The sequence below is a fragment of the Amblyomma mixtum genome, chromosome 4 (genome assembly GCF_055824585.1).
Source record: "Amblyomma mixtum isolate Tamu chromosome 4, ASM5582458v1, whole genome shotgun sequence".
Taxonomy (NCBI): Eukaryota; Metazoa; Arthropoda; class Arachnida; order Ixodida; family Ixodidae; genus Amblyomma; species Amblyomma mixtum.
This window is the reverse complement of record NC_143015.1, coordinates 4,775,001-4,799,520: the sequence shown is the minus strand read 5'-3', so window position 1 is coordinate 4,799,520 and position 24,520 is coordinate 4,775,001. Positions and strand designations below refer to the sequence as shown.

Genomic DNA, 24,520 nt, shown 5'->3' with positions numbered 1-24,520 from the left:
TGGAAATGTCAACATAATCCACGTGACAAAGCATCAAGCCGCAGCACTTCATGCCCAGCGAAGCTGGATATTAAAGTTAAAAAAGTGAACCGCCACACAAAAAGAAATGATCCATTCTTGTGCCGAGAAACACCTCTACAGGCTGTTGTAAAGATATCACATCACAATCATAGCCTGCAATCAGCTGACTCTCTTAGACTTCTTCGACCAAGCGAGGAAACCAGGGCTGTTTTTGAAAGCTATTTCGATGAAGGAATGGGAGCAGCTGAAGCTATAAGCCACCACGAGAGAATCCTTGCTGGAAAACCCAATGGGCCCACCTTACAGGCAAACTCAATGGTGAACCCACCACCCAGGAGTGTGTATAGGTGGCATCAGGAATTTCGGAGCAGGAAATATGGCCCACAGGGCAACCCATCTATAAAGCTGCAAGAAAACAAGCCCAAGTACTCAGCCCAGGGTAAGCAGCATTACTTGACGAGCTCGAGCATCGTTCTGTGAAATTTTCAAGCTTGTTTCGGCTACCAGTCTTAATAAGTACACACCATCACATATCAAAACTGTAACCTTTGAACAGTTCTGGACAGTATCACTAAGTGTTGGACTTCTGCTTTTATTTTTGAAAGATTTGGTGCACTTTTTTTTGTGTGTGTATTCTAGACCATCACGTTCATTTTTGGGAGGTTGGTGAGAAAGTATTATTTTGTGTGCAAACATATCAGGTTTATTATCAGCAAAATACATGAGGACACTGTTTGGCTTCAGACATGATCTGGGCTTTATCACTTTTCTTTTTAAACCCAAAAGCTCATGTAACGGTATTTATAATAGTTATAATGGCTAAAGGGCACTGAAATGGCCGAGAGAGAGCCTTAGTTCGCAAGCTGAGCTAACGTTTTGGCAAGGTGTCTTGCCTGAGCGAAGACAAGTCCTCTTGTCGAAATGGAACTGAGGCTTCCCCTCAACCTTTGTTCAGTGGCCTTACATACTGTGCAGCCATCTTCTTTCTCTCATTCTACCATGGATCCTTATAATGGTTAAAATATTTCAAGGAAACAAAATAACCAATGCAAGACACGATAATGGAAGTACCATATGTAAACAAGGCACTAACAGATGCAGTGTCAAACAACTCTAAGCAATATGCAAGTGCAGGTTTTGGAGTCACTGCTGTTGGTAACATTACACCATGCACAACAATCAATCTGTGACTATTTTCAATAACTTTTACAGCTCCTTGATCTCACTGCTGATAAAAGGTGCTGGATAAGATTTAAGTAAAGACTGTGAAGCGCTGCCAAAAGTCAGGAAAAAGTTATGCGGAGACTCAAGTCATGTATCATACCAGAGCGGTCATTTTCATGAGTGAAGAACAACCTCTTTTAGACTGCATGAAAACAACTTTGTCATTCACTTTGTTGCTTATGTTTGCTGTGGTAGACAGCAGTGAAAGACTACTCCGCTGTCAAGACATTGCAACAGAATAAATGATATTACGTTAAGCGTATACAGCTCGGTAGGTCAGAAAGGCATCGCTGTAACCCAGAATTGAGAAAAATGGTGTAGGCTAAAATATACACCATTTCATATCTAAACTGCAATGGAACTGTCTTTTGAGCTGCACTCAAGGCATTGTCACATCACTTCACTTCCCATTTAGCATCCCTAGCTCTGCTAGTCAACTTTGAGGCTAGTTTGCAATAGGGATCCTAACTGATGACATATGTACCTCCAATGGTACGCAGTTCATTGTAAGATACTGCAGCTTCCCCCCAAAACCAAACCAACTTTTTCCAAACACTTTGCCAAACTTTGTGCCAGTCTCGTGATGCCGAAAATTTGTGGAATGGAAAAGCGCTGCTAAAGGCATTATCACATTGCTCTTAAAACAATGCTTACACCATCCTCCTATTTTTTTGTTTCTGAAATGTCAAACTGCTTTGATAATGCCCTATGCGGAGACATCTAAAAAAATATGTTGGAACAACAGTACGTTATCAAAAGCAACATTATGTTGGCTTCTCTCATTAAGTGAAAAGAACATTTACAGCAATACAAACAATGTTCTTGACAGAGCTGCATTACACTCTGTGGAAACACCTGCATGAGGACGAGTGTTGAGTTAAAATTAGTGACAAGGTCTTGCTCAAACATAACTTGTGAAAATTTGTGTGTTTAAAGCATAGATTTTGTTCTGCCCTACTGTTGTAGTTCACAGCCTGTAGTAGATATACATAAAAATGTTATGAATCTTGCTTATTGGGCGTAAGGAGAAAAGGAAAAATTGACGTATGCTAAACAAGCCTCTTTTTATGCCATTCTTTTCCTGCCTGTTCAATGGTATGCTTGTTTGCTTTGTAGGAGTGGACGTCACCTTCACAAGTGTCACAGATGACAGCTGGGCAGTACTTGTAGTGACACCCATCATGCGTCGAGCCCATCAGCTGGAGTCAGCTCAAGATATTATATTTGTAGACTCCACATCGTCATGTGATGAAACCAGGAGCACCATAACGGTGCTGTTGACAGCAACAAAAGCTGGAGCTATACCAATAGTAGTTCTGATACACAGCTCGCAAACAACGCTGGGGTATGAGCAGGCCTTCCAGCTGTTGAAGCACCAATATCCAACATGCTTTGGAACCAGCCCGGTATGTTGCTTTATTGAATTATAAGCAAATGCAAATAAGGTTCATTTTTTGAAAAATTTTGTACTAGGTGATTGACACTGGTCAGTGCCTTGGGGCAGTCACAGCAACAGTGACTAGCAGCATAACAAAGCTACTGCTAGTGTGAATGGCTTAGCAATGCTACTTCAGTGAGCCTTGCTTTGCTTTCTTAAACTTCCCACAACTCATTTTAAATATTAGTGTCAATCGCGCTTGACCCCCTAGTGAAGGCATCACACTGCCAACAAAGATCCAGATAATTTGTGCTATGGTTTTTTCCTGTTGTAATGTATGGATGCGAGAGTTGGATTGTGAAGAAGGCTGACCGCTGAAGAATTGACGCTTTTGAATTGTGGTGCTGGTGGATACTCGTGAGAGTTGCTTGGACTGCCAGAAGACAAATCAGTCGAGTGACCCTAACTGCTCACTGGAAGGTCAAATTCTAAAGTTAAAGCTGATGTGAAGAGAGGCAGTCGCTGGAGAAAACTTTGATACTGGGAAAGATTGAGGAACACAGGAGAAGGGGGTAGGCAGCAAAAGTGATGGTTAGATGGCATCCTCGAGGCATTGCAGATGAATCTAAGCGATATTCGAAAGATAGTGGGAGCCCAGAAAGCTCGGCGTGATTTGGTTTATAGGGTCACGAAAAGTCGGATATGACTCAACTGTTAATCATGCTGTGTTGTGAAGACTTTCAGTTTCTTTTCTGAACATTCCTCATTAAGTGCAGATAACTTTATTATTATCAGGAACTTTGATAGTGGTGATGGAATGGTACAGTATCATGTATAGAAACATATACACCTGCAGAAGTTGGGTTTGTAAAACCCATTGCAAAAGATGGGCAGTGTTTTGTAGTAATCTTCAGGTATACTTGCTTATAAAAATTTAAAAAGAATTGAAACATGTCAGGAGAACAGCTACCAACTTTTTTGGAAAGCAAGATTAGGATAAGGGCCAGTACACAAAACAAACAAACAGCTGCAAGTCCAAGTTTGCATTTTTTTTAGTTCAAAGCTAAACTATGCACTTTCTTGACTGCTTTCTCTCTTGCAAAGTAAGTTTCCACCACAGAAGTTCAATAAGGAAACATAGTGCAAAGAAAAACATGCTTCCAGCTATTCCACCAACTTGTTCTTGCTTTACTCCTAGGAATTGCTGCAAATTATTGCTGAATCAGGGCTTCTTGATTCTACACGAATGCTTAGCTTACTTTTCAGCATGTGCATAATTAGCTGCATATACATCCTTTCGCTATCCTTCCACGAGCACAGAATGCTTCCTTTTTCTTTGGAGTAGAGTACACCTTCTCCACTGCCTGATTTTACAGGTCACATAGGTAAGAAACGAACATTTTGTGCAGTGGGATATGTTCTTGAATATATAAGGCCTATCCTTGATAAAAAATGTGACCATTCTGACAAGACAATGTTTGCAATGGGGTCTACCCAGATATATGTTTACCAACCTCCGCAAAATCTGAGTTAATTGGCAACAGTACTCACTGCCTTTGTATACACGTCTAAAGTATCAAAGTGCTGGTTAGCTTTGGTGTTAATGTCTACAAAATTTCTATATGCCACACTGCAATGTTGTAAGCTTGAGTTATTGGTGCCTGTTCTATTTACCAACCTGTCATCCAGAGGCACATGTACATGCCAAAAGTAGGCATACATTTTTTTTCCAATTCTCTTGCAATAGTATGGCCAGCATATCTATTTGACAGCCCCATCCTGTGAAAATCTGGTCAGTGTTGTGAGCGAAAAATCATGGGCATGCTTCTGGGAGGTGGGTAGATGGCAGGTGACATGGCCTGCCATCGATTGGTTTGCAGGTAGTGTAATGTCACATGACCACAACATGGTAAAACTGGCAGGAGCTGCAAACTCAGATGGAAGGGTAAAATGGGAATTCAACCCGGAAGCCTTGGCTCCCAAATCAGACAAGCTGCTCTAGGCAGGCAGGTTCGTATGGCATGGTTAAATCAGGGCATCACATCACGTGGTCTTTCATGAAATGTGACAGCTCACAACTGCATGCTAAAGAGCATGTGCAAAATAACAAAAGCAGGAATTAAAGGATTAGCAAATAACTGCATGTACATGAACGAGGAGCCACAGACGGGAGCCATTAACACTGTATGGAGATATGGAGTTTGACTGTCCCTCAAATTCTTCATGAAAAAAACAGGGAAGCAAGTTAACCATTATGGACATGATGTTTTAATGCAGTGTTGCATCTGAGTGCATCAGCATGTTGGTTCATGCTTTTGGTGGATTTTGGTTCTCTTTACAGGCTCCAGCTTTGTTCATGACGGACAATTCCAGGCCGGAAAAAGATGCGTTGCACGCAACATGGCCCAGCGCAAGGCAGCTACTCTGCCATTTCCACGTGTTGCAGGCCGAGTGGCGTTGGCTGACCTCTGCGCAAAACCATGTGCCAAAAGATGAGCGGCGTCACTTCATGAGGGCTTTCCAGCAGGTAACGCAAAAGCTTTCATTTGCTTTTTTTTTCATTTTCAAAAGCTTTCATTTTCAAAATGTTTGATTTATTTACGGTTTCAGACCAACTATTCTTCATGAATGCAAGTTACCTATAGTTGGATACAGCTCAAGAATGCAATGAAAAATGCCCTTCAAAGGAGGCCCTCTGCCGAATGGCATAGAGTGTGGGTGCTTACGCAGCTTGAAATCACAGGTGAATGGCAGATGGGCCCATCAAATGGGATTAACAGTGATGTAACAATAATCGATCATTGCCATTAAGGACTTCCTTTGAGGGGTGTTTGCCACTGTGTTCTTGAGCTGTATCCGACTACAGTTTGTCACAAAGCCCATTGTGGCTTAGGCGGTGCAGACTGGGCACTATTATTTTCCTTTTTTCTTGCCCACACAAATTTGTGCAGTTTGTTACATGTGGTGCCATCAATCAGATTTTTAAGAAAATTTTTTCTTCACAGTTTAAATTGATGTAGCCCTCAGAAACCTTTTATGAATATTTAAGTATTAAGTGTGTTCATATGACAGGAAATTGCTTGTCTGATCAGTCTAGCCCTGTTTGGGGTAAATACCTTTTATTCACAAGTGAGTTCATCATAAATTTACTAAACCGAGTGGAGTTTGATCCTACCTGTAACCAAACAATATCGTCAAACGCTTTTGCCAACTTGTTTTTTTGCAGGACTAAAATAAGAATTCCATTTTGTTCGCAACAGCTTCTTTTTATACTGTTAATTATTTGCACCGGCATTTTTGTTTGTTTCTCTTGCATTTGCCACTTTAAGTGTGTATTGCTGCATACTCTTTGATACTTGTCTATTTTGGAACTTTGATGTATGACTGGCTGTCATCTTGCTGTTTGCTGACTAGTAAGCGGTCGGGACCTCGTCAAGCTCTCCGAGCTTTTAGTCCCGTGCTCCTCCTTCTCAAAGGAAATAAAGGTGATTGATTGATTGATATACTTTTTGTGTTCCGGTTTCAGATTCTGTATGCGAAAACAGCAGAGCAGCTCCAGAAAGCAAAGGAAGAACTCCGCTGTTTGAAGCATGAAGCTTTTGTGAAGAGGGTGAATACCTTTCTGAACAATGAGCAAGAATGGGTGCTCCTTCACCGTGCAGGCACAATGACTAGGGGGCACAATACGAACAACTATTCCGAGACGTCCATCCGCATTCTGAAAGATGTTGTTCTCTGCCGCACAAAAGCCTACAATGCAGTAGCCCTAGTCGACTTCACCATCACAACATGGGAGAGCTACTTGGAGGCACGGCTGCTAAGGCATGCTCACAATCGAGATGCCTCTCACCGTGTTGCATTTCAGCACCTGCTGCAGAAGCTGCCAAGCGATTTTGCCCAGTCAATAGTGCAGCTAGATGGCACTTTGTATAGTGTGCCTTGCTCTTCTGGCACAGGCTCCTACGAAGTGGACGCCGACATTGGCACCTGCAGCTGCTGGATAGGCAGCCAAGGTGCTTTTTGCAAGCACCAGGCTGCTGTGCAGAAAGCCTTCGGTGGCTTCTTCCCAAACAGCCCAGAGCTGACCCCTGAAGATCGCCGACAGCTGGGACACTTGGCGTTGGGAGACCGCTGCCCGCAGCTAGAGTTTTTCCTACCAATGATGTCAGCAGGCTGTGTGGATGCGACTCCAGAAGCTTCCACGTCCACATGCAGCGATGAGGCAATGGAAGATGTGTGCCAGCTGCCGAAATCTCCACCAGGGCCACTTCCAGAGCTGAATGAGAAGCCTCAGGTACAGTTCAGTATTAATCCTCTCAACTACTGCAATGAGCAATTGTAGCAGCATATCAATTTTTTTAGCTTTATGACCATCAGAATGTCATCATCGTGAGAATAATATGGCCGAGTTCATTTCCTGGCTGCAAAGAATATTCTAAAAGAAAAAAAGGGGATGTGAACAGGTTCTATTATATACTGTAGATTATATAGATAGTAGATAAAGCCGGAATTGGTGCTCATTTCTTACAAGGCTGCAGTGGACAGGAAGGCAAAGCCTGTAGAAACATGCCTGTCTCCCCCACTCAGAACAAAGGACACAGCATAACCGTTTTGTATGCCAACAGGAGGGCTGTGTGTCGTCCCATTTCTTCTACTTCGTCTCATGCATCACGTTGCTTTAGTAGCTCAGTATACCTGCGAAAGGAGTGAAATAGGACAGCTTTGGTTTTATTAAGGCCAAGTTTTAAACTATTGCCTTGAGTCCATGAATTTGTTTTGTACAATGTGTCATTAGCTTGATTAGTTAAATCCTCACAGTTGTTATTTTAAAACAATAAACTAGTGTCATCTGCGTACATTACATAATGGGCATTTTTATCGAGATGAACTATCTTATTTACATATATTTAAATAAATAAACAGAGTGGGGGGGCACTTAAGCTCTGCCTTTAAGGCTATGATGCAATAGCGTAGCGCTAACAGCTCTTCTCTGTGGCTTCTCTTGCAGGTTGTTTAATTAATAATTCCTTCACATATGCATCTGATATCTCGCACATATTCATTAGCATACAGTCATAAGTTACCAAATTATGTAAAAACTACCCGCATAGATACGTGTAAACCACTGCTTTGACCAAGCCACATGGATGTGCCTCTGTGGCCTAGGAGTAGCATGCCTTACTCTTCGCCGAGGGGTCCTGGAGCTCTCAATTGCCACCTCACCTCCCAGTCTTGAATGACAAGTCCTAGTTGGCAGCTTCTGCCATGCTGTGTTGTGACTTCATACAGCCCAGAAATCGATGAGTGCATGACCATGTCACCTAACTACCACTTGTAGGAGAGTTATGCTTCTGATTTTTCGCTCTTAAGGCTGGCAATGGTAGGTTTTTCTGCAGAACAGGGCTTTTAAAACTATCACGTTAAAAAATAATGCACTAAACTGAGGGTAGCACAATGGTTGGACTAACAACTAGAAGGGTGCCAGTCACTAGCACAGCCATGAATGTGCCAAAGTCAGGTTGAGAAATAAACACAAAAATTATCCAAAATTCGATTTCTTATCTGTCATTGTTATAGAGGGTGTACCCACACAAGAATATGTGTGCTTCTTTATCAGGAAGATCTGAAGGATTTTTTGTGCTTTATGTGTTTCCCCATGGTCTAAAATGCAACCCTTATCAAAATTCTGTGAAAAGTGGCATTACAACCTAGGCGAAATGCCTGTCCAGCTTGATCTTTCCAAGTGGAATGATAAGAGAAACAGTGGTGCTAAAAATGATGATGCCCAAAGTGAGAAAAAAAGAAAACATGCGACCAATAAAAGAAAGAACATTCAGGTCATTCCTATACTTTGTCTCACTAGATGTTTGCAGCACTGTGAAAGGCAGCGGTTCCCTGGACCAATCAGGATCATGCACACTATAATAGGCAATGGTGGTCCTCTTGGCCCAGGCCACAATAATAGGCACGTATGGTCCTGAAAGGGTCAGGGTATTGCTGCTTTTCACAGTGCTGCAAACATCTTGTGAGATGAAGTGTAATTTGCATAATATGGTGCACAGCACAAAAACTATACCCATCAGCTTTCTGTTTTGTACAGAACTATGTACACAGCATATCAAAATTTTATGCCTGATTCACTGAATCAGCATACCTGTAGAGGTATTCTCACCATATCATAACTATTTTCATTAAATATCAATTGCAGGACATGGAGGCCAAGTACTGCGCCCTAGAAAAGGAGCTGCGACGTGTACACAAACTGGCTGAGGACAGTGATGTGTATGCTGCTCTGCTGGATGCAGTCACAGCCCAGCTCAAAAACGTGAACACAAGCAGTGCTGCACATGCTCTACTGCTGAAGCTGAAGGTCTCTTCAGCAGTAGACAGGAGGCGTGGCAGAGTAATCAAAGTGCAACCAACAAGCCTGGCAAGACGCCGCCCTGGCTTACCAAGAGGCTCAAGACGTGTTCCACCTGGGCGTCCAGCAACAGCATCCAGCAGGAAGACAAAACGTGGGCACAAATTAAGCCGTAGCATTGAACAAAATGTTCCAGGCGCCAAAAGCCACTAGGGCTTTTTTCATGGCTCACAGTTCACTCCACAGTCGGGACCAACTGCACATGTCTTTAAAGGGACAGTGAGGAGAGCTCGATTAATATTTTTTTTATAGCAAAATCCGATAGTTCGGCATTTCATGGCTTTGTTGCCACTAGGCCGGCAGCGAAAGATGCATTTATTTCTAAGAAATTTGGATTCGAAGTTGAAAAAGTTTTTCCCGCCATTCTGATTCAAACTTGGGATTCTCTTATGACGACACAGGACTAAGTGACGTGAAACATGACGTGCACATGATGTAACGCAGACTCCGTGATTTCTGGCGGCCAGCAGTGCGGCCTAGCAGCAGCCGAAAAGAAAGCTACCGCAAGCCGCACGTTGAAGGCATCTATTGGCTATTGCGGCCGTCTCTACCATCGCTTCGTTTACGTTAGCACAGGCGTTACGATGGATCCCGTTCTCGAAATCGTCGACGAAGTTCTCGCAAATAAACACCTTTAGCATACCGTGTACCTTGTTACCGTTAGCGGAATACCGGGAGCCCGCCTACCGCCGGTGAGCAGGCGCTGATTGGTCCCGATGCTGCAGGCGCGCGCATAGCTTCCGGGTACGTGGCGCCATCTGGCGATGTCAAGGAGATTTGCGCATGCATTGGCTGCGCCTCAGTGATTCGTGGCTTCTCGTGTCGTAGTGTTGCTGGAACCATTGGTTCTAGCAGCACTGTTTTGTCCTATGACATCATCACGCTTGTACTTGCGAGTTTGGCCTGTGGCAGCGATATCTGTATTTTGGTTCTTGCTCTTTTCTACGTTACAAGAGTGTTGTTGTCAGTATGAGTGGCGTTTTTGTAATCAGGAGCGGGTATTCTGTCGATACAAGTCAACTTCAATTTCTCCTCAGTGTCCCTTTAAGGATGTTTGTGCTCTTTTTGACACCAGTGCCCAACTATTCATTCTCAGTTCCTCGGTTCATCACCGCTTCAAGAAAGTAGTGACACCAGCTGCCTCGTCCACAGTGCGCACCGGCAATGGCAGTCTTGCTTCTGAAGAGCCCACTCTGCCCTTACTGGCTGCTCTACTGGCCTTCTTCGCTTGGACCTTCCCTCTGCTCTGAACATCTCACCAGCTCAACTCACCTACTCTCAGTGAAATTTTCCCGCTTCCCTCCTGAAGCTGCCGTTTACATTCCTATGTGCCCTTTTCTGCCCATGTGAGATGGCGACTACCTGACACGTCCCATAGCATGACACCACTGGACACTGTCCCTTCTATCTGCTCTTTGGTCGACACCCAATACTGCCTTTCAACACCTCACCACCAGCTGCTGACACTGCCGCCAGTACTCCAGCTCTCTAGTTCTGCTCTGGCTCTCCTCCCATTGAGGAGCTTGGACTCTCACAAAGTCACGGACACAGTGACTAAAATGGTCCATTGTGCCTATAACATCGCTACCAACCACCATAGAGACCACACTTCATGTCATGTCGATTTAGGCTGTCGTGAGGCAGAAGCTTGTGGATCTGCCTTCTGCATGCCCGTCACACTCACTCATCTCAGTCATCTCCCCTTTTGGCTGCTGTCCCATACAACTGCTGCACTCTGGAAAACTAGATGAGGTAGCCCCCAAAGGCGATGCTGCCTCAACGCCCTGACCTAGAAACCTTCTACCCACTCACAGACTGACCTTATTAGATATTGCTGTCAACGGTGTTTCTCTGTACACACTTAATGACACTGATGCAGACATATCTGTGATGAGCGCTGCCCTTCACCATTGTCTGCACAAAGTTCTCACGCCTGCAACATCCTGTGTGCATGTCGCAGATGGCAGCATGCCTACTGTAGAGCGGCTATGTATATACCGCTTCGGTCCACATAGCTAGCCACAGTATTCCAGAACAGTTCCCATTTTGAAGACCTGTGCCCATGACCTCATACTAAGTTTGGATTTTTTGGCCATCCACTCCGCCCTCTGGTATCTCAACAACATGACTGTGTTTTCCCCTACCTTTTCTTCTCACATCGTTGACCTTTGGTCCTCTCTCTTTTTAATCAGGCTGGTTTCCAGCTCAACGCGTCTAAGTGCCGTGTCACATGACGTCACGTTACAATCTCAGGACGTTTAGTCAATGCTAATGATGTTCATCCTGACCCAACCAAGCTTCAAGCTGCGAAGAAGTTCCCGCTGCCCCATTCCTGTAACAACGTGCCCAGCTTCCTGATGCTCACACTTTTGTCGATTTGTGCCTGGCTTTGCCGAAATTGCACGCCCCCTCAACAATCCTCTTTAAAAAGACGCAATTTTCTCCTGGGGACCAAGCCCAGCAAATGCCTTTGTCGTGCTTATCGCTAAGCTCACCACCTCATTGGTCTTGACACACTCCAATGTGAATGCCCCTACCAAACTCCACACTGATGCCAGCGGTCATGAAATCAGCGCTGTACTTTTTCAGTGCCAATTAGGGCCCTATTGTGTCACCACCAATGCAAGCCAGCTCTTCTCCATCACACAGTGCAATTACTTGATCACAAAATGCGAGTGCTTAGCTTTAGTGTGGGTCATTACGAAATTTCACCCGTATTTACATGGCCGTCCTTTTACTGTCACAGCACAGCCACTATGACCCAGTTAGCTTTCCTCTCTCAAAGTCCCCAGTAGGTGGCTAGGGTTTTGGGCTTTACGTCTGCAAGAGTATTACTACACAGGGTCTATAAGTCTGGTCACCTACATGCAGATGATGACTGCTTTTCCCGTTATCTCGGTGGCACACTGAGCAATTCTGGCGGTGGCTGCAATGCTTACCTGTTTGCACTCTCTTCCTTTACTCACACTGATGAAGAGCAGCGCCAAGATGCCGAGCTACACAGTACTATCGACCGCCTTGAGACTGCCCCTTCTTCATACCAGTTTGTCCTCTGCGGTGACACTTTATACCACCATGACATTAACCCTGCTGGCGCCGACCTCCTCCTCATTGTTCTCAAGCACTTTCGCAGTGCTGCCCTTCAAAAACTCCACAATCTCCCAACTGCTGGTCATTTGGGTGTCTCGTGCACTTACGAACATGTGTCGTTCATTCCATTGGCTCCACCTCTAACACTCTGTGTGCCACTGTGAGCTGCCTGCATCAGCATCAGAAATGCTTTAACATTCGCCTGGCGGTGTTTCAGTCTACTGACATTCCCTTCAAAACTTTCTATTGTGTCAAACTGAATGTCCTCGGCCCATCAATTCATGTGCACATCAAATACAAGATATCAAATGCATACTTGTGCTTGCTTATTATTCTTCCTGCCAAAAACTGCAATTGCATTGACTCTCAGGATGACCTATGTTGCTACAAACAGCAGCTGTATCATGGTAGGCCCTACACCCTTGCCATAGTTTCGGTCCAGCTTCCAGACGCACATATGGATCAATGCTTAGCAAGCAAGCTTTCAGTCTGCACTGGCAGATACATCAGCCTAGGTCATTTGGCTTGATGGCCTTGTGCCGTGCTTGTATGAAGTTTTTAGCTACTATTGACGTCCGACAGAATACACTCTAAAAAATTTTAAAAAAGGAGACAGACACCTGTTTCCTTCTGCATCTATGCTGCTCTTTGCTGAAGTATGTATTATGAAAGGCGGCATTGCTGTGATCCGCGGACATAATTGCTGATGGAGATACCGATGAAATTTTTGGCGTTGCAGTACAGCGTCACGTCATGTCATGCAGAAGCCCGCACAATTTAACACATTTCTTGCCAACTACTCATTCGGTACATCTAGTGGCCGCGCTAGCCGCCGCGATGTTACCTAATCCCACTGTAAGCCACTACAACCAGCCGCGGCCAAGTCGAACACAGTCGTCGAGCCGGCTAGCATCTTGTAAATCACAACAAAAAAATCTGATACTAATAATGAGCAAACGAAACAGGGCGCAGGCGATACGCAGCAACCCACTATTTCACGCACAGCGATTTGCGACAGCATGGTTGGAGAGCCCAATGGTCAGCGCTGGGAGATCAGCAGCGCGAAGGCAGGAACGACAGAGCAGAATCGAAGGCTTTACACTAGCTTCAAACAACAGCTAGAATAGGCACGGCGCACGGATTAGCATGACTTTAACTATACTTAACGGTGCAAACCACAGGGCGGCAAGTGGCGCAAGCGCGCGGAGATCAGCGCAGCGCGTGTTGGGCGACGTGGGCGGCGCCATTTTGTTTAACCCAGTTGTCAGCTGTCATCGCCGCGACGGCGACAGCACTTTTTTATACCTCCTCAGTCTTTTTATTAATTTTAAATTTTATATTCAAAATGTTTCTTGACCCCTAAGGGAGCCTTTGAAACCGAAAACAGAATTGCGCCGGAAGTGCGTCAAAGCACTACGGCAGCCAATAGCGCGCTAGCGCGCTGTGCCGGCTGCATTTGGCGAAGACGCCGCCCGCCGTTGCGTCAGTCTATAGTGAACTAGAATACTATGAGTATTCTAGTTCACTATACGTCAGTCTCTGTGCCCGCAACCGCGCCAGCGTCTTTGCGCCGGGCGTGTATGCGGTAAAGATGCCTCCAAACGCTAAGGACGTTAATAATAGGACTGCGAAACGAATCAGTGGGGAAACAGTTTAGACTTGGTGTTGTGTAGAAATGCCCAAAGACAATACAGAATTAGTGACGTGCAAACCAAGAGTCATGCATTTACGGAGCATAAGAGTGTGTTTGTCGGGCTGCAAAGTATAAAGTACGACGATTAACCTAAAACCACGTCTCCGTTACTTAGCCCCATCCACACTGAGGCAGTTGCTTAACATGCTTCGCATCCACTGGGCTTAACCTTGATAAGCCTCCAATTTTTTTCTTCCCAGAGGACGTAAGTCGACCTGGGGTACACTGATAGTAGTTCCAAGAACCCTGTAGTAGACATTCCGCAGGCGTTTTGAAATGCAACAGTACCATGCGCATCTATCCATTCTTCTACAGACACCATTATCTCGTCATGCGGTATGAATAGTACAAATATTTTACATCAACTGAGCATGCGGCAAAGTCACTGCTAGAATTGTCATTTAAAAATGTAGCTATATCGTCCGACGATTTCACCTTAAATGGGTCGTCAATTGTTAGTAGTTTTAATTTTGCTTTCAAGAAGACACCAAGAATCTTTTGCCAAGTCCCTCCCTCAAAAATTATTACCCTCAGGGGCCAGTCTGGTTTATGAGTTTTTAGAGTGAAAAACGCGTCCAAGTTAGACTTCTTGCAAGTTTTTATGCCTCGAAGGAGGCAGTCAAGTTTAAATTATTTGCAGAGCTTCATAGCAGTCAACTTTGCTTTTCTAACAGCTGATGTCTTGTGCTCGTCAAAAACTGAGCAGATGGTTTCTAACGCCTTAGTTTTGTACAGGTCCTTGGAAATCACAGCAAAGCCCCCCTCTTGAGCAACGAAAGGGAGTTGTCTTTCAAATACCTTACAGTACGTTCCACTGGCAGATTTCTCTTGCAGAGCTGGTAGCGCCCAACGACTTCGGCTCCGTCTGAAATACACCTTGCACTTTCCGATTCATGGCCTGTCTTTGCAACGCGCCGTACCATTGCAAGAAGCTCCGGTGTTGCCATCTTAGGTTGGATGGCACACTTCGGCCCAAGGCTAAGCATCTCGCGGACCGGCTGTGGCAGAACATCGGCGACAACCGTGTGGATCTTGTTTTCATGGCTCTTCGCGGTCATGCCTCTTCTGCTTTCATTGATGTCAGCGCAAAGCCTTGACAAAATGGAGCGCCACATGAACTCGCTCGTCCCGCCATTGGCGACCAATCCCGCCATTAGCGCCAGTCGGTGAATAGACGCAGGGGAAGGCGGTGTTTTGTGCAGTTCCGTCACAGAGGAGTAACCAACATGCCCAAGCTGCTGTCCTGGCTGATTTCATTTCTCGGGCTCTTTTCAGTGTTTCACTCTTGACTTCCAAGCTCTCATTGCCCTCATTCTCAACGCGGTGTGCCGAGCACGGAGCACGTCGTTCTGCATCCGGAAAAAGTTTTTACCTCCAGTTGTGCTGGCTCTCGTTGGAAGGCATGCTCCTTCTGACAGCGATGGCCGAAGATGACTGAAGATTCTTGAATCAGAGTGGAAACATCAAGCTCAACGCTGCAGGGACCGCCTTCGCCTGCGTCTATTCAGCGACTGGCGCCAATGGCGGGATTGGTCCCGCGTTATAGACCAGACGAGCGAGTTCATGTGGCGCTCCATTTTGTCAAGGCTGCGCGCTGACATCAGTGAGACGAGAAGAGGCATGACCGCGCACAGCCATGAAAACAAGATCCACACGCTTGTCGTCGATGTTCTGCCACAGCCGGTCCGCGAGATGCTTAGCCATGGGCCGAAGTGTGCCATCCAACCTAAGAAGACAACACCGGAGCTTCTTGCCATGGTGCGGCGCGTTGCAAAGGCAGGCCATGAATCGGAAAGTGCAAGGTGTATTTCAGACGGAGCCGAAGTCGTTGGCCGCTACCAGCTCTGCAGGAGAAATCAGCAAGTGGGACGAACTGTAAGGTACAGCCGCCCACAGATTTAACACGAAAGACGTAATGCGTGGCCTGGACTGCCGTCAGCGCCATGAAGCGATAGTCATCGGGTGCGAGATAATTCTCTCGGAATATTTGCGGTATCTGACGATAGAAGGTGCGAACTGCGGCAGCTTAGCGGGCAGTTCCTGGCTGCCGCGATAAGAAAACTGCAAAGAGCGTTGCCGGGGCCGTGGAAGCCGAATAGGCGAGCAAAAAACTCTGAAACGACCCGTGACGAGCCCGCTGTCCACGCGGCGATCAGTCACAAGCGGAAAAGCAGTAAAAGCGAGCTGCGCACCAGCTATCGTCAGCCACCGCCAACATACCGAGAGCATTGTCTCGCACCAATGACTATCGCTTCGTGGCGCTGACGGCCGTCCAGGCCACGCTTTCCGTCTTTCGTGTTAAGTGTGTGGGCGGCTGTACATGAAAGACAACTCCCTTGCGTTGCTCAAGAGGGGGGCTTTGCTGTGATTTCCAAGGACCTGTACAAAACTAATGCGTTAGAAACCATCAGCTCAGTTTTTGAAGATTACAAGACATCAGCTGTTAGAAAAGCAAAGTTGACTGCTATGAAGCTCTGCAAATAACTTAAACTTGACTGCCTCCTTCGAGGCATAAAAACTTGCAAGAAGACTAACTTGGACGCGTTTTCCACTGTAAAAATTCATAAACCAGACTGGCCCTTGAGGGTAATAATTTTTGAGGGAGGGACTTGGCAAAAGATTCTTGTTGTCTTCTTGTAAGCAAAATTAAAACTACTACCCATTTAAGGTGAAATCGTCGGACGATATAGCTACATTTTTAAATGATAATTCTAGCAGTGACTCTGCCGCATGCTCAGTTGATGTAAAAGATTTGTACTGTTCCATACCGCATGCCGAGCTAATGGTGTCTGTAGAAGAATGCATAGATGCGCATGGTGCCCTTGCATTTCAAAACACCTGCGGAATCTACTAGAGGGTTCTTGGAACTAATATCAGTGTACCTCATGTCGACTTACGTCCTCTGGGAAGAAAAAGTGTACCTCCAGAAACGCGGTGTTTGCATTGGTTCATGTATCGCGCCTCTACTCAGTGATTTGTACTTGGCCCGAAACGACAGGTTCTTGAAAGTAACCCTCGCTGGTACAAGTGTTAAAAAGGCATTTAGGTACGTTGATGACTACCTGGTTCTTTGTGATGGCCAACGCGCGAATACGCTAGAAACAGTAATGGAGGAGGTGGGTCGCTTTGCTCAGGCTTTGCAGCCCCTTATTAGGCATTTTTAGCTGAGCGTTTTTACGGCCAGCGGGGCGCAGCGCGCGAGCGGATACACCAGCGGAGACGCCCGCGAGAAAACAGTTTTAGCCGGGCAGATCGCCCGTCCTCTCGAGCGGGCTAGAGTCGAATTGATCTGCTGCTCCACCTATAGATAGATCACAATTCGAGTTAGAGTGAAAAGAATATCAATTAAGCCAGCTAATAAAGCGCTGAAACTATTTAGTAAAGGTAGATTCTGTGTGCTTAGTTATTTATTGGGTAAATGTTGCGTTTTAGATGTACAAAAAAGGCTGACATCTTGAATACCCATACACGCCCGCGCGCTCTTACGCACGCTCGCGCGTTGTCTACCACTCCGCTGGAGAGGGCTTCCCAGCGGGCGTAAGCCCCGCTCCGTAAAAACGCTGGCCGGCCCAGCGACGTGCGCATGCGCAGTGGCGTCTGCGCCCGTCCGCTCCGCTCCGCTGGCCGTAAAAACGCTCAACTAAAACTGCCTATTGCTCAAGGGTCTCTCAGATTTTTGGACCTGAGACTTGAGTTGACTGGAGGGCATGCCTGCTGGGCCTATGAGCCCAGAGGGGAGAAAGCGCCAATGTCGTACCAATAAACTCACTCAAAGCTGACCAAGAGGGCTATTGTGTATTTGTGCCTCACAAATGCCTTGAGGAAGTCCTATGCTCACAAAATGGAAGTGAGCTTTTTCGGCAGACAGAACGGCTTGGCAACTCGGGTTACCCCTCGCATCGGTCGGTATCTGTTACCAAGCAGATGAAAAAGCACCTGATGCGGGCTAGGCCCGAGCAGCAAGCTGAGCCAAAGAAACAGAAAGAAAGGAGGCCGGTAGTAGCAATACCGTACTTTCACAACGTTTCCCATCGTCTGGAAAGCATTGGTCGAAAAGCTGGCGTGAATGTAGTGATGACTGGTCCTAATAAACTGAAAAGTCTGCGCAGACGAGTCAATTCCGAAAGAAGCAGGGATCACGACAAAGCATCGAACCCACTTTGTGGAGTGTACCGAAGGCCTTCTTTATTCGTTGCCTGTGAAACGTGGGAAACAATACATTGGGCACACTGGCAGGGGCATGAATGAAAGGCTACTAGAGCACAAAACTAATTTCGAGCAAGCTTGCAGGAACCTGCGTATTCATTGCAGAGATTGCCCTTTCACAACTTGCGCACCTGATTTCCAAAAACCTAGAGCGTTGGCTAATCACAAAGACCAGTTAGCCCGTGAAATAATCGAGGCAGCTTCGATAGCGAGGCTGCGCGGCGATTGTGTCAGCACGCCTTCTGTTGCTTTAACAAAGAAAAAATTCGAGATGTTGAAAATGTGATTATAAATCTTTCTGATTATTTGTCTTAGGACGTCATTTTAGGACGCTTGAACGATACGGTTCTGATGCATGTGTTTTGAGGGTGTGAAGAAGGTATAAGAAGCAGTGTTTCTTGGAAATAAAAATCAGTTGTAAGTCAGCGGTTGTCTCTTGTCCCGGTGTTTCGCGCTGTTCCCTCACCAATGAGTAACAAATCATACACACACACACACACACACAGGAGAAGAAAGACGAGACAGAGCGCTCTGTCTCGTCTCTCTTTCTTCTCCTGTGTGTGTGTGTGTATGGTTTGGCGCCTTTTAATTTAATGATGAATAACTACCAACTAGCCCAACAACAAGTTCTTCTAATGAGTAACAAAGATGCGAAAGCTGCTGTCCTGGAGGCTTTTCTCGCAACAGGCCCTTAAAACTGTCGCCTTAACAGGAAATAAAAAAAAATTTAAACCGCTCTTTTGGCCCAGCTGTACATGCGAAGTGCATTTAGAACACAGAAGCAAAGCCTCGCCACTGGAAATCGCAGTATCTCAGCGCTGCGCGAGCCTATACTAGTTGAAAAGCAGCGGCAAGTGAGCGCGGCAAAGCGGGAGCACCTTGCTATGACACTCGATTTTCGCGCCCACACGGCGCGCGCTGACACCCGCAAATATCCAGGCGCCCTCTTTCGAAGCGAGCCCCAGGGACGAAACAGGCGAACGCCGAACATTATCAGGCGCGTTACGTAGAACCTCGATAGTGAGGGCGAATTCTGTCGTCACGCGGGGCACTCTCGCAGCAAGCGCCGGTCGGAGACAGCAGCGCTGCAATGCGGCCCCGCGGCCGCTCTGCCGGCTGAAGCCGTGGGCCGTGTATTTTTGAAAACGACTGTACGTGTCTGCTATGAACCAACTAGCCAAAGGTCTGTGCTCTAGCCCACGCAGAACAAATCGTTGGACCAATATTGGGACAGAGTTGGCTATCTCTGGCCGTATATAGGACCAGTGCTGACTTCATTGTCCCCATATTGGCATTGCCATCCCGTATCATATCCAACAATGGCCCTACTTACCCGATGTTCTCCCCATATTGGCTATGCCTCTTCATATGAACTCCAACAATGACCCTAAATGTCCGCTGTGGTCCCTATATTGGCAACGCCGCTGCATTACACCTCCAACGATGTCCCTACTTGTCCGCTGTAGCCCCCCTATTGGCAACGCCGCTACTTTACACCTCCAACAATGGCCCTTCTTGTCTGCTTTTATCCCCATACTGGCAGTGTCACCTCTTTACACCTAAAGTGATAGTCCTACTTGTACGCAATTTTCTCTGCATTCGCAATGCCACTCCATGACGCATCCAATGAGCTCCCTGCTTTTTTCAATGACGAGTGTCGTCAAACATTCTTCTTGATAATCGCGCATGTTTGGTTATTTGCAATTAGTTGCCTTGTTTCATTAACTACAACAGCGTCAAACGCTGATGTAAACTTACTGATAACAGGGGTATAAACAAGCCAAGTGGTCAAAAAATGAGCATGGTCACATTCATTCCCCAAGGTAACAGTTTTTAAAAGCGGCTTCTTTTGTCACTATGGTATGTGGTGTAGGGGCAAAGAAACTTTTTGCTTTGAATCTTAATCCCACACGGCTCAGGAAAAAATACACAGAAATGATCTTTAGTCTTTGCCTGCAAGCTGCGCCTCACTAAGTTTCGCTCTTTGTTCATCTTCATGCAAGCTCAGTGTTTCGCTACTACTGTAAATAATGCACAAACAAGCGGAGATAACGAAATTCATTACTTTATGCGTGGAAGGTCGAGTGATGCTGCCTACGGCACTGAGAGTAGTCTACGAGCTTAAAAAAGGACGTATTACATAAACAAAAATAAGAAATGAATGATCGTTCTGAAGCCGCGAAACTAAGTTTGCAAGCTTTTCCGAAATAAGGAGATTAAGGAGCGTTAGCGCTGCTGTAGCGTTAACAGATTTATTTAGGTGGGCTACAACGAAGGCAAGCGAACGAGGTCTCCACGTATACATGAATACCATAGCAGCGCATCGTATTTCCTAGTGTATCAAGCGGAGGGGCCACGCCATGCTTGCATGTACCACACCAAGTCAAGCGAAAACAGTGACCTCTTGTCCAGGACACGCGGCGGGGAAGGGCAGCCGCTCACGTCCTGTGCCTGGTCTGCATGCTTTGTTATCCCTCTGAGGGGTTATTGTGTATTTGAAAAACGTAGCGCGAAAAACGAGACACAGACAAGGTGAAGACAGGACACGAGCGCTCACCTTCACCTTGTCTGTGTCTGGTTTCTCGCTCTACGTTTTTCAAAGATGCAACTGCTCCGACTAGCCCAGTTTAGCTTACTTGTGTTATTGTGTAGGCGCTCAGGGATGAGGGGGGGGGGGGGGGGGGGGGGGCTGTGAAAGCCAGGGTGCCTCGTTGCGCAGGAAAGGGAGGGGGAGGGGGGAGGCACACATCTAGGCTCCCTACCGAAACTTGCTTCTACTCACCCCAGCAGACGCTTGCATTGGACTTGCACTTGCCGATCTGCCCACTGCCTGAGCGATTAGTGCATTTTCTTGGCGCATTTTCCCTGTTTACATGAGTGCGGTACACCAGAAAGTTGATATGCTTTGCTGCCCTCACATTCCTGTAGACGCGGCTCATCCTTTCTTTCTGTTTATTGAATGATTCTACCCACTAATTTTGACGATTAGGTACAGAATAATTCTAAATTTTTTGGCGTGTAAATACTTTCGCGCAGCTGAAAACGCGGCAAACTTCACACCGAGGATATTTTTCAACTCCTTCGTCTATGATTGCAAGGTACAGAAAAAAAAGGCTGTCAAAAGAAACAACGGTCATTACACTGACACGTCCGCAGCTTAAACCTATACTCATAAAATATGACACGATGTTACTACCTTGAACCAGCCGCATTTCGCTGCAAAATTTTTAGGTGCCATTGGCAGCCCATACCGAAGTTTAATCGCTCATAGTCTTTTAATTGATTGCTGCGTAGAGTGTTCAGAGCGCTTATTAATTCACAGCCTGAGAAGATATGAAATATGCTTTCAGCTCCCGCTCTTGGCAAATACAGAGACGAACATCGTCGCGATATAATAGACATAAACTAAAACTTGCCCCACCTGAACTTAAAAAATTAACCTGCTTTTCAATAATAAGGCCATCACTAGAATATGCGTGCACCGTCTGGGATCCCTACACTAAACGTAACATCGAGGCCTTTGAAATGATTCAACGCAAAGCCGTCCGTTTTATTTTTTCAAAGTATCGTGTAACTGACTCACCACCGACCCTCATGCGAACTCACGGTATTGAAACATTACAGCTGCGCCGGAAAATTCAAAGACTGAAACTACTTTTCTTACTAAAAAACCATAAACTGTCTATGAATGCAGACCCCTTCCTTAAACCTAACACTACGCGCCAAACACGAAATCATCATACACAATCATTAACCCCTTACAGTGCTAGGATTAACGCCTTTAAATACTCATTTATTCCACGCACCATTGAGGAATGGAACAGGTGTCCGCCAGAACTCTTAACCAGAGCTGATTCTTTTGACTTAATGTTTTCTTCACAGCATTCAATTTCAGAGCCATTTATTTCTACGTTTACTTTTTGTATTTTGCATCTGAGCCTTGTATTTATTGCTCTATTTTGTGTTACAACTTGTATTTAACATTTTTGAATTTTGCTAAACCTGTTCTTTTTTGCATATATTATGTATTTCGCCCCTCCTGCTTGGGCCTACTGTAGGCCTGCAGTATGTTCTAAATAAATAAATAAATAATGCCTCATCCGCAGGATGCTCACCCTAGAAAAAAAGCAACACCAGTAGCAACACTGTCGGGCAATGTTTAAAAAGAAACGTCATTACAAAATAGGAAATGAATGCATCCACTGAAGCATGAGGCACGCATTGCATGAAACACTACACAGCGGACAAGGTGTTAAACACAACGTATCGAGCAACACTCACAGAACACGCATTGTGCCTGCTAATTTTAGTTATTGTTTTATATTTTCGGTATTTTCACAGTAACACTCAGCTTGAACCAAATAGGCACACGACCGCAGAGATTACGCTAATGTTTGGAGCCGTTTTGACGAAATCCATGCCCAAGCTCCAAGTTTCCACTTCTAACATCTCCGCGTTGTCGTTTCTTTGCCGCTTTTCACGTGCTCAACTGCCTATGGCGCATCCTCGGGACATTCCGGAATCCTTTCACTCATTTCACAACCCCCCCCCCCCCTCTTCCAAGTCCCATACAGCCGCCTTTTGCCGGGCCGAGCTTCATTCTTGGAAGAGCGCTGGCCCTCACCATGCTAGGAGATATTTTTTCTTTGTGATTTTTGGTATAGTGCCCTTCTCTAACCTGCTTTCCCCTCGCTCCCAACTACGCGCGCGCCGCTCATCCACCCTCCCTAGATCTGCCTCCACCCCTTTTTGAGCTGCCGGTTCTCTTTCTGCAACAAATTGTAAGGAAAAAATATAAGGAACCTGTCCCATCGTCGTCTCCTCCATTCCCCAACACTCGCCCAAAGAGTATCGACTGTAGCTAGCAAGGCGGCGAAAGCCACACAACCAGCGCGCCGAGGAAGCATGCGCGCTCAAGATGACCCCGTTCGTTGTCGCAAATCCACATCCGATACATTTTGACAATTATGACGTAATTCAGTAGCCTGACCTGAAAGATTCTATTTGTGAGTACCACCGTACTTTTATCTTGAATTGTGTTCGGAAATGAATGTGGTTCTTGGCATAATTGCCGCTTTGACTCAGCGCCGACCTTTTTTTCTCCGGCAGGAAAAGAGAAAGCGACAAAGCACTGGCGCGACATCTCTGCTAACCAAACGGGGCATTTGTATTGGCTCGTGTGTCGCCCCGGTACTCTGTAATATGTTTTTATCTGAAATTGATCGCTCCTTGAGTGAAGAACTTGACACGGATTGTATGGTCCATGTTTTTAGATATGTAGACGATTACCTGGTCCTTTAGGCAGATAACAATTTTACTTTTGACGAAGCAGTAGCTGATGTTTTAGGTACGTTTGGTCGGAATAGCATGGGTCTCACCTTCACTCACGAACTGCCTAGCAGTAATAACCAATTACAGTTCTTAGATCTCACCCTAACCTTTCACCCTTCACACGTTTGCTGGCAGTACTGTCCGCGCGCAAAGAAAGATTTCTTGCTTTCCATTCGAAACATTCGATCCTCATTGAGTCAATGCTCATCGAACTCAATGCAGATCGACGGTTGTCACACGGCCACTTTCAAGCGCAATCGAGCTCGATCCTGCTTGACTCGATGCCGGCCCCTCAAGAGTGTTTGAGGTTCCAAGCACAATCGAAAGCACTCTAGCTCTCACGAAGCTATAAAAACGAACACTAGTTAACAAAACAAAACTACAACTGTTGTTGTTGTAATTGATTAAAATACAAGACAGAACATTTTCAGGCACTATGCCTGCTTATATGCAAACATATTTATGTATAACCTCGGCACCACGCTCCAAGCTTCGTAGTCAGTGTAAACAACAAAGATGGTGTCCTCCTGCTCGTCGACGCGCAAGCTGTGGAGCGAGCGCGAGACAGCCGCTCTCATCGACTGCTGGCTAGACCGCCTAGATAATTTGCGGCACCAGAAGAGAAACGCCGTAGTCTACGCAGAAATCGCGGAGGCGTTGCGGACCCTCGGGTTCCATCGCACAACAGCAGAGGCACAGAGGTGCGTCGCACGTCTGGCTACGGATTTGGCTGCCGCTGCCCCCGACTGCATAGTGTTGCCGGACATCACCTTGTTATAGCTGTTGGAGAAGCATTTGGCGCCACCTAACACACATGAGGGAAATTTCTCAAGGAGCATTGAAAATGCCCGTGTAGCACCGGATGTTTCGAGCGTGCTCGAAAATCTCGATGCAGATCGAGTTCAATGAGCATCGAAAGTGCCCGTGTGACAGGGGTATAAGACCGTTAAGAGGGCTATCGCTTCCTGGTGCTTAGCTTCCGCACTAAATAAGTCTTGCCACCATGCCATGCACGCAAGCTTTGCTTCTCAGGTATCCAGGCTGCAGAAAGCAGGCAGGCTTCCCGGCTTCCCTGGTTCTCTCCGTGGCGCAGTCCTTGCTGAACAAGCTGAAGGGCAGCAAGGAAAACAACCGACCTCAAGAAAAAAAGCAGGCA

The 24,520-nt window shown here is 46.1% G+C and overlaps 1 protein-coding gene across 1 annotated transcript; it reads left to right on the top strand.

The window, feature by feature from the left end:
* Positions 1-255: 255 nt before the first annotated feature.
* LOC149345526 (uncharacterized) lies at positions 256-9,430 on the top strand. Its single transcript, XM_089586104.1, has 5 exons — positions 256-460; positions 2,362-2,651; positions 4,965-5,150; positions 6,150-6,917; positions 8,832-9,430. The coding sequence occupies exons 1-5, from the start codon at positions 256-258 to the stop codon at positions 9,195-9,197; spliced, it is 1,815 nt and encodes a 604-aa protein (XP_089442230.1). The 3' UTR covers positions 9,198-9,430.
* The last annotated feature ends 15,090 nt before the right edge of the window (positions 9,431-24,520 follow it).

Excerpts from the sequence above, each read along its gene's own strand:
- LOC149345526 (XM_089586104.1), top strand. The coding sequence starts at position 256 with ATGGGAGCAGCTGAAGCTATAAGCCACCACGAGAGAATCCTTGCTGGA. Across the intron at positions 461-2,361 it reads GCCCAAGTACTCAGCCCAGG|GAGTGGACGTCACCTTCACA; the intron begins GTAAGCAGCATT and ends TTTGCTTTGTAG. Across the intron at positions 5,151-6,149 it reads TCATGAGGGCTTTCCAGCAG|ATTCTGTATGCGAAAACAGC; the intron begins GTAACGCAAAAG and ends TTCCGGTTTCAG.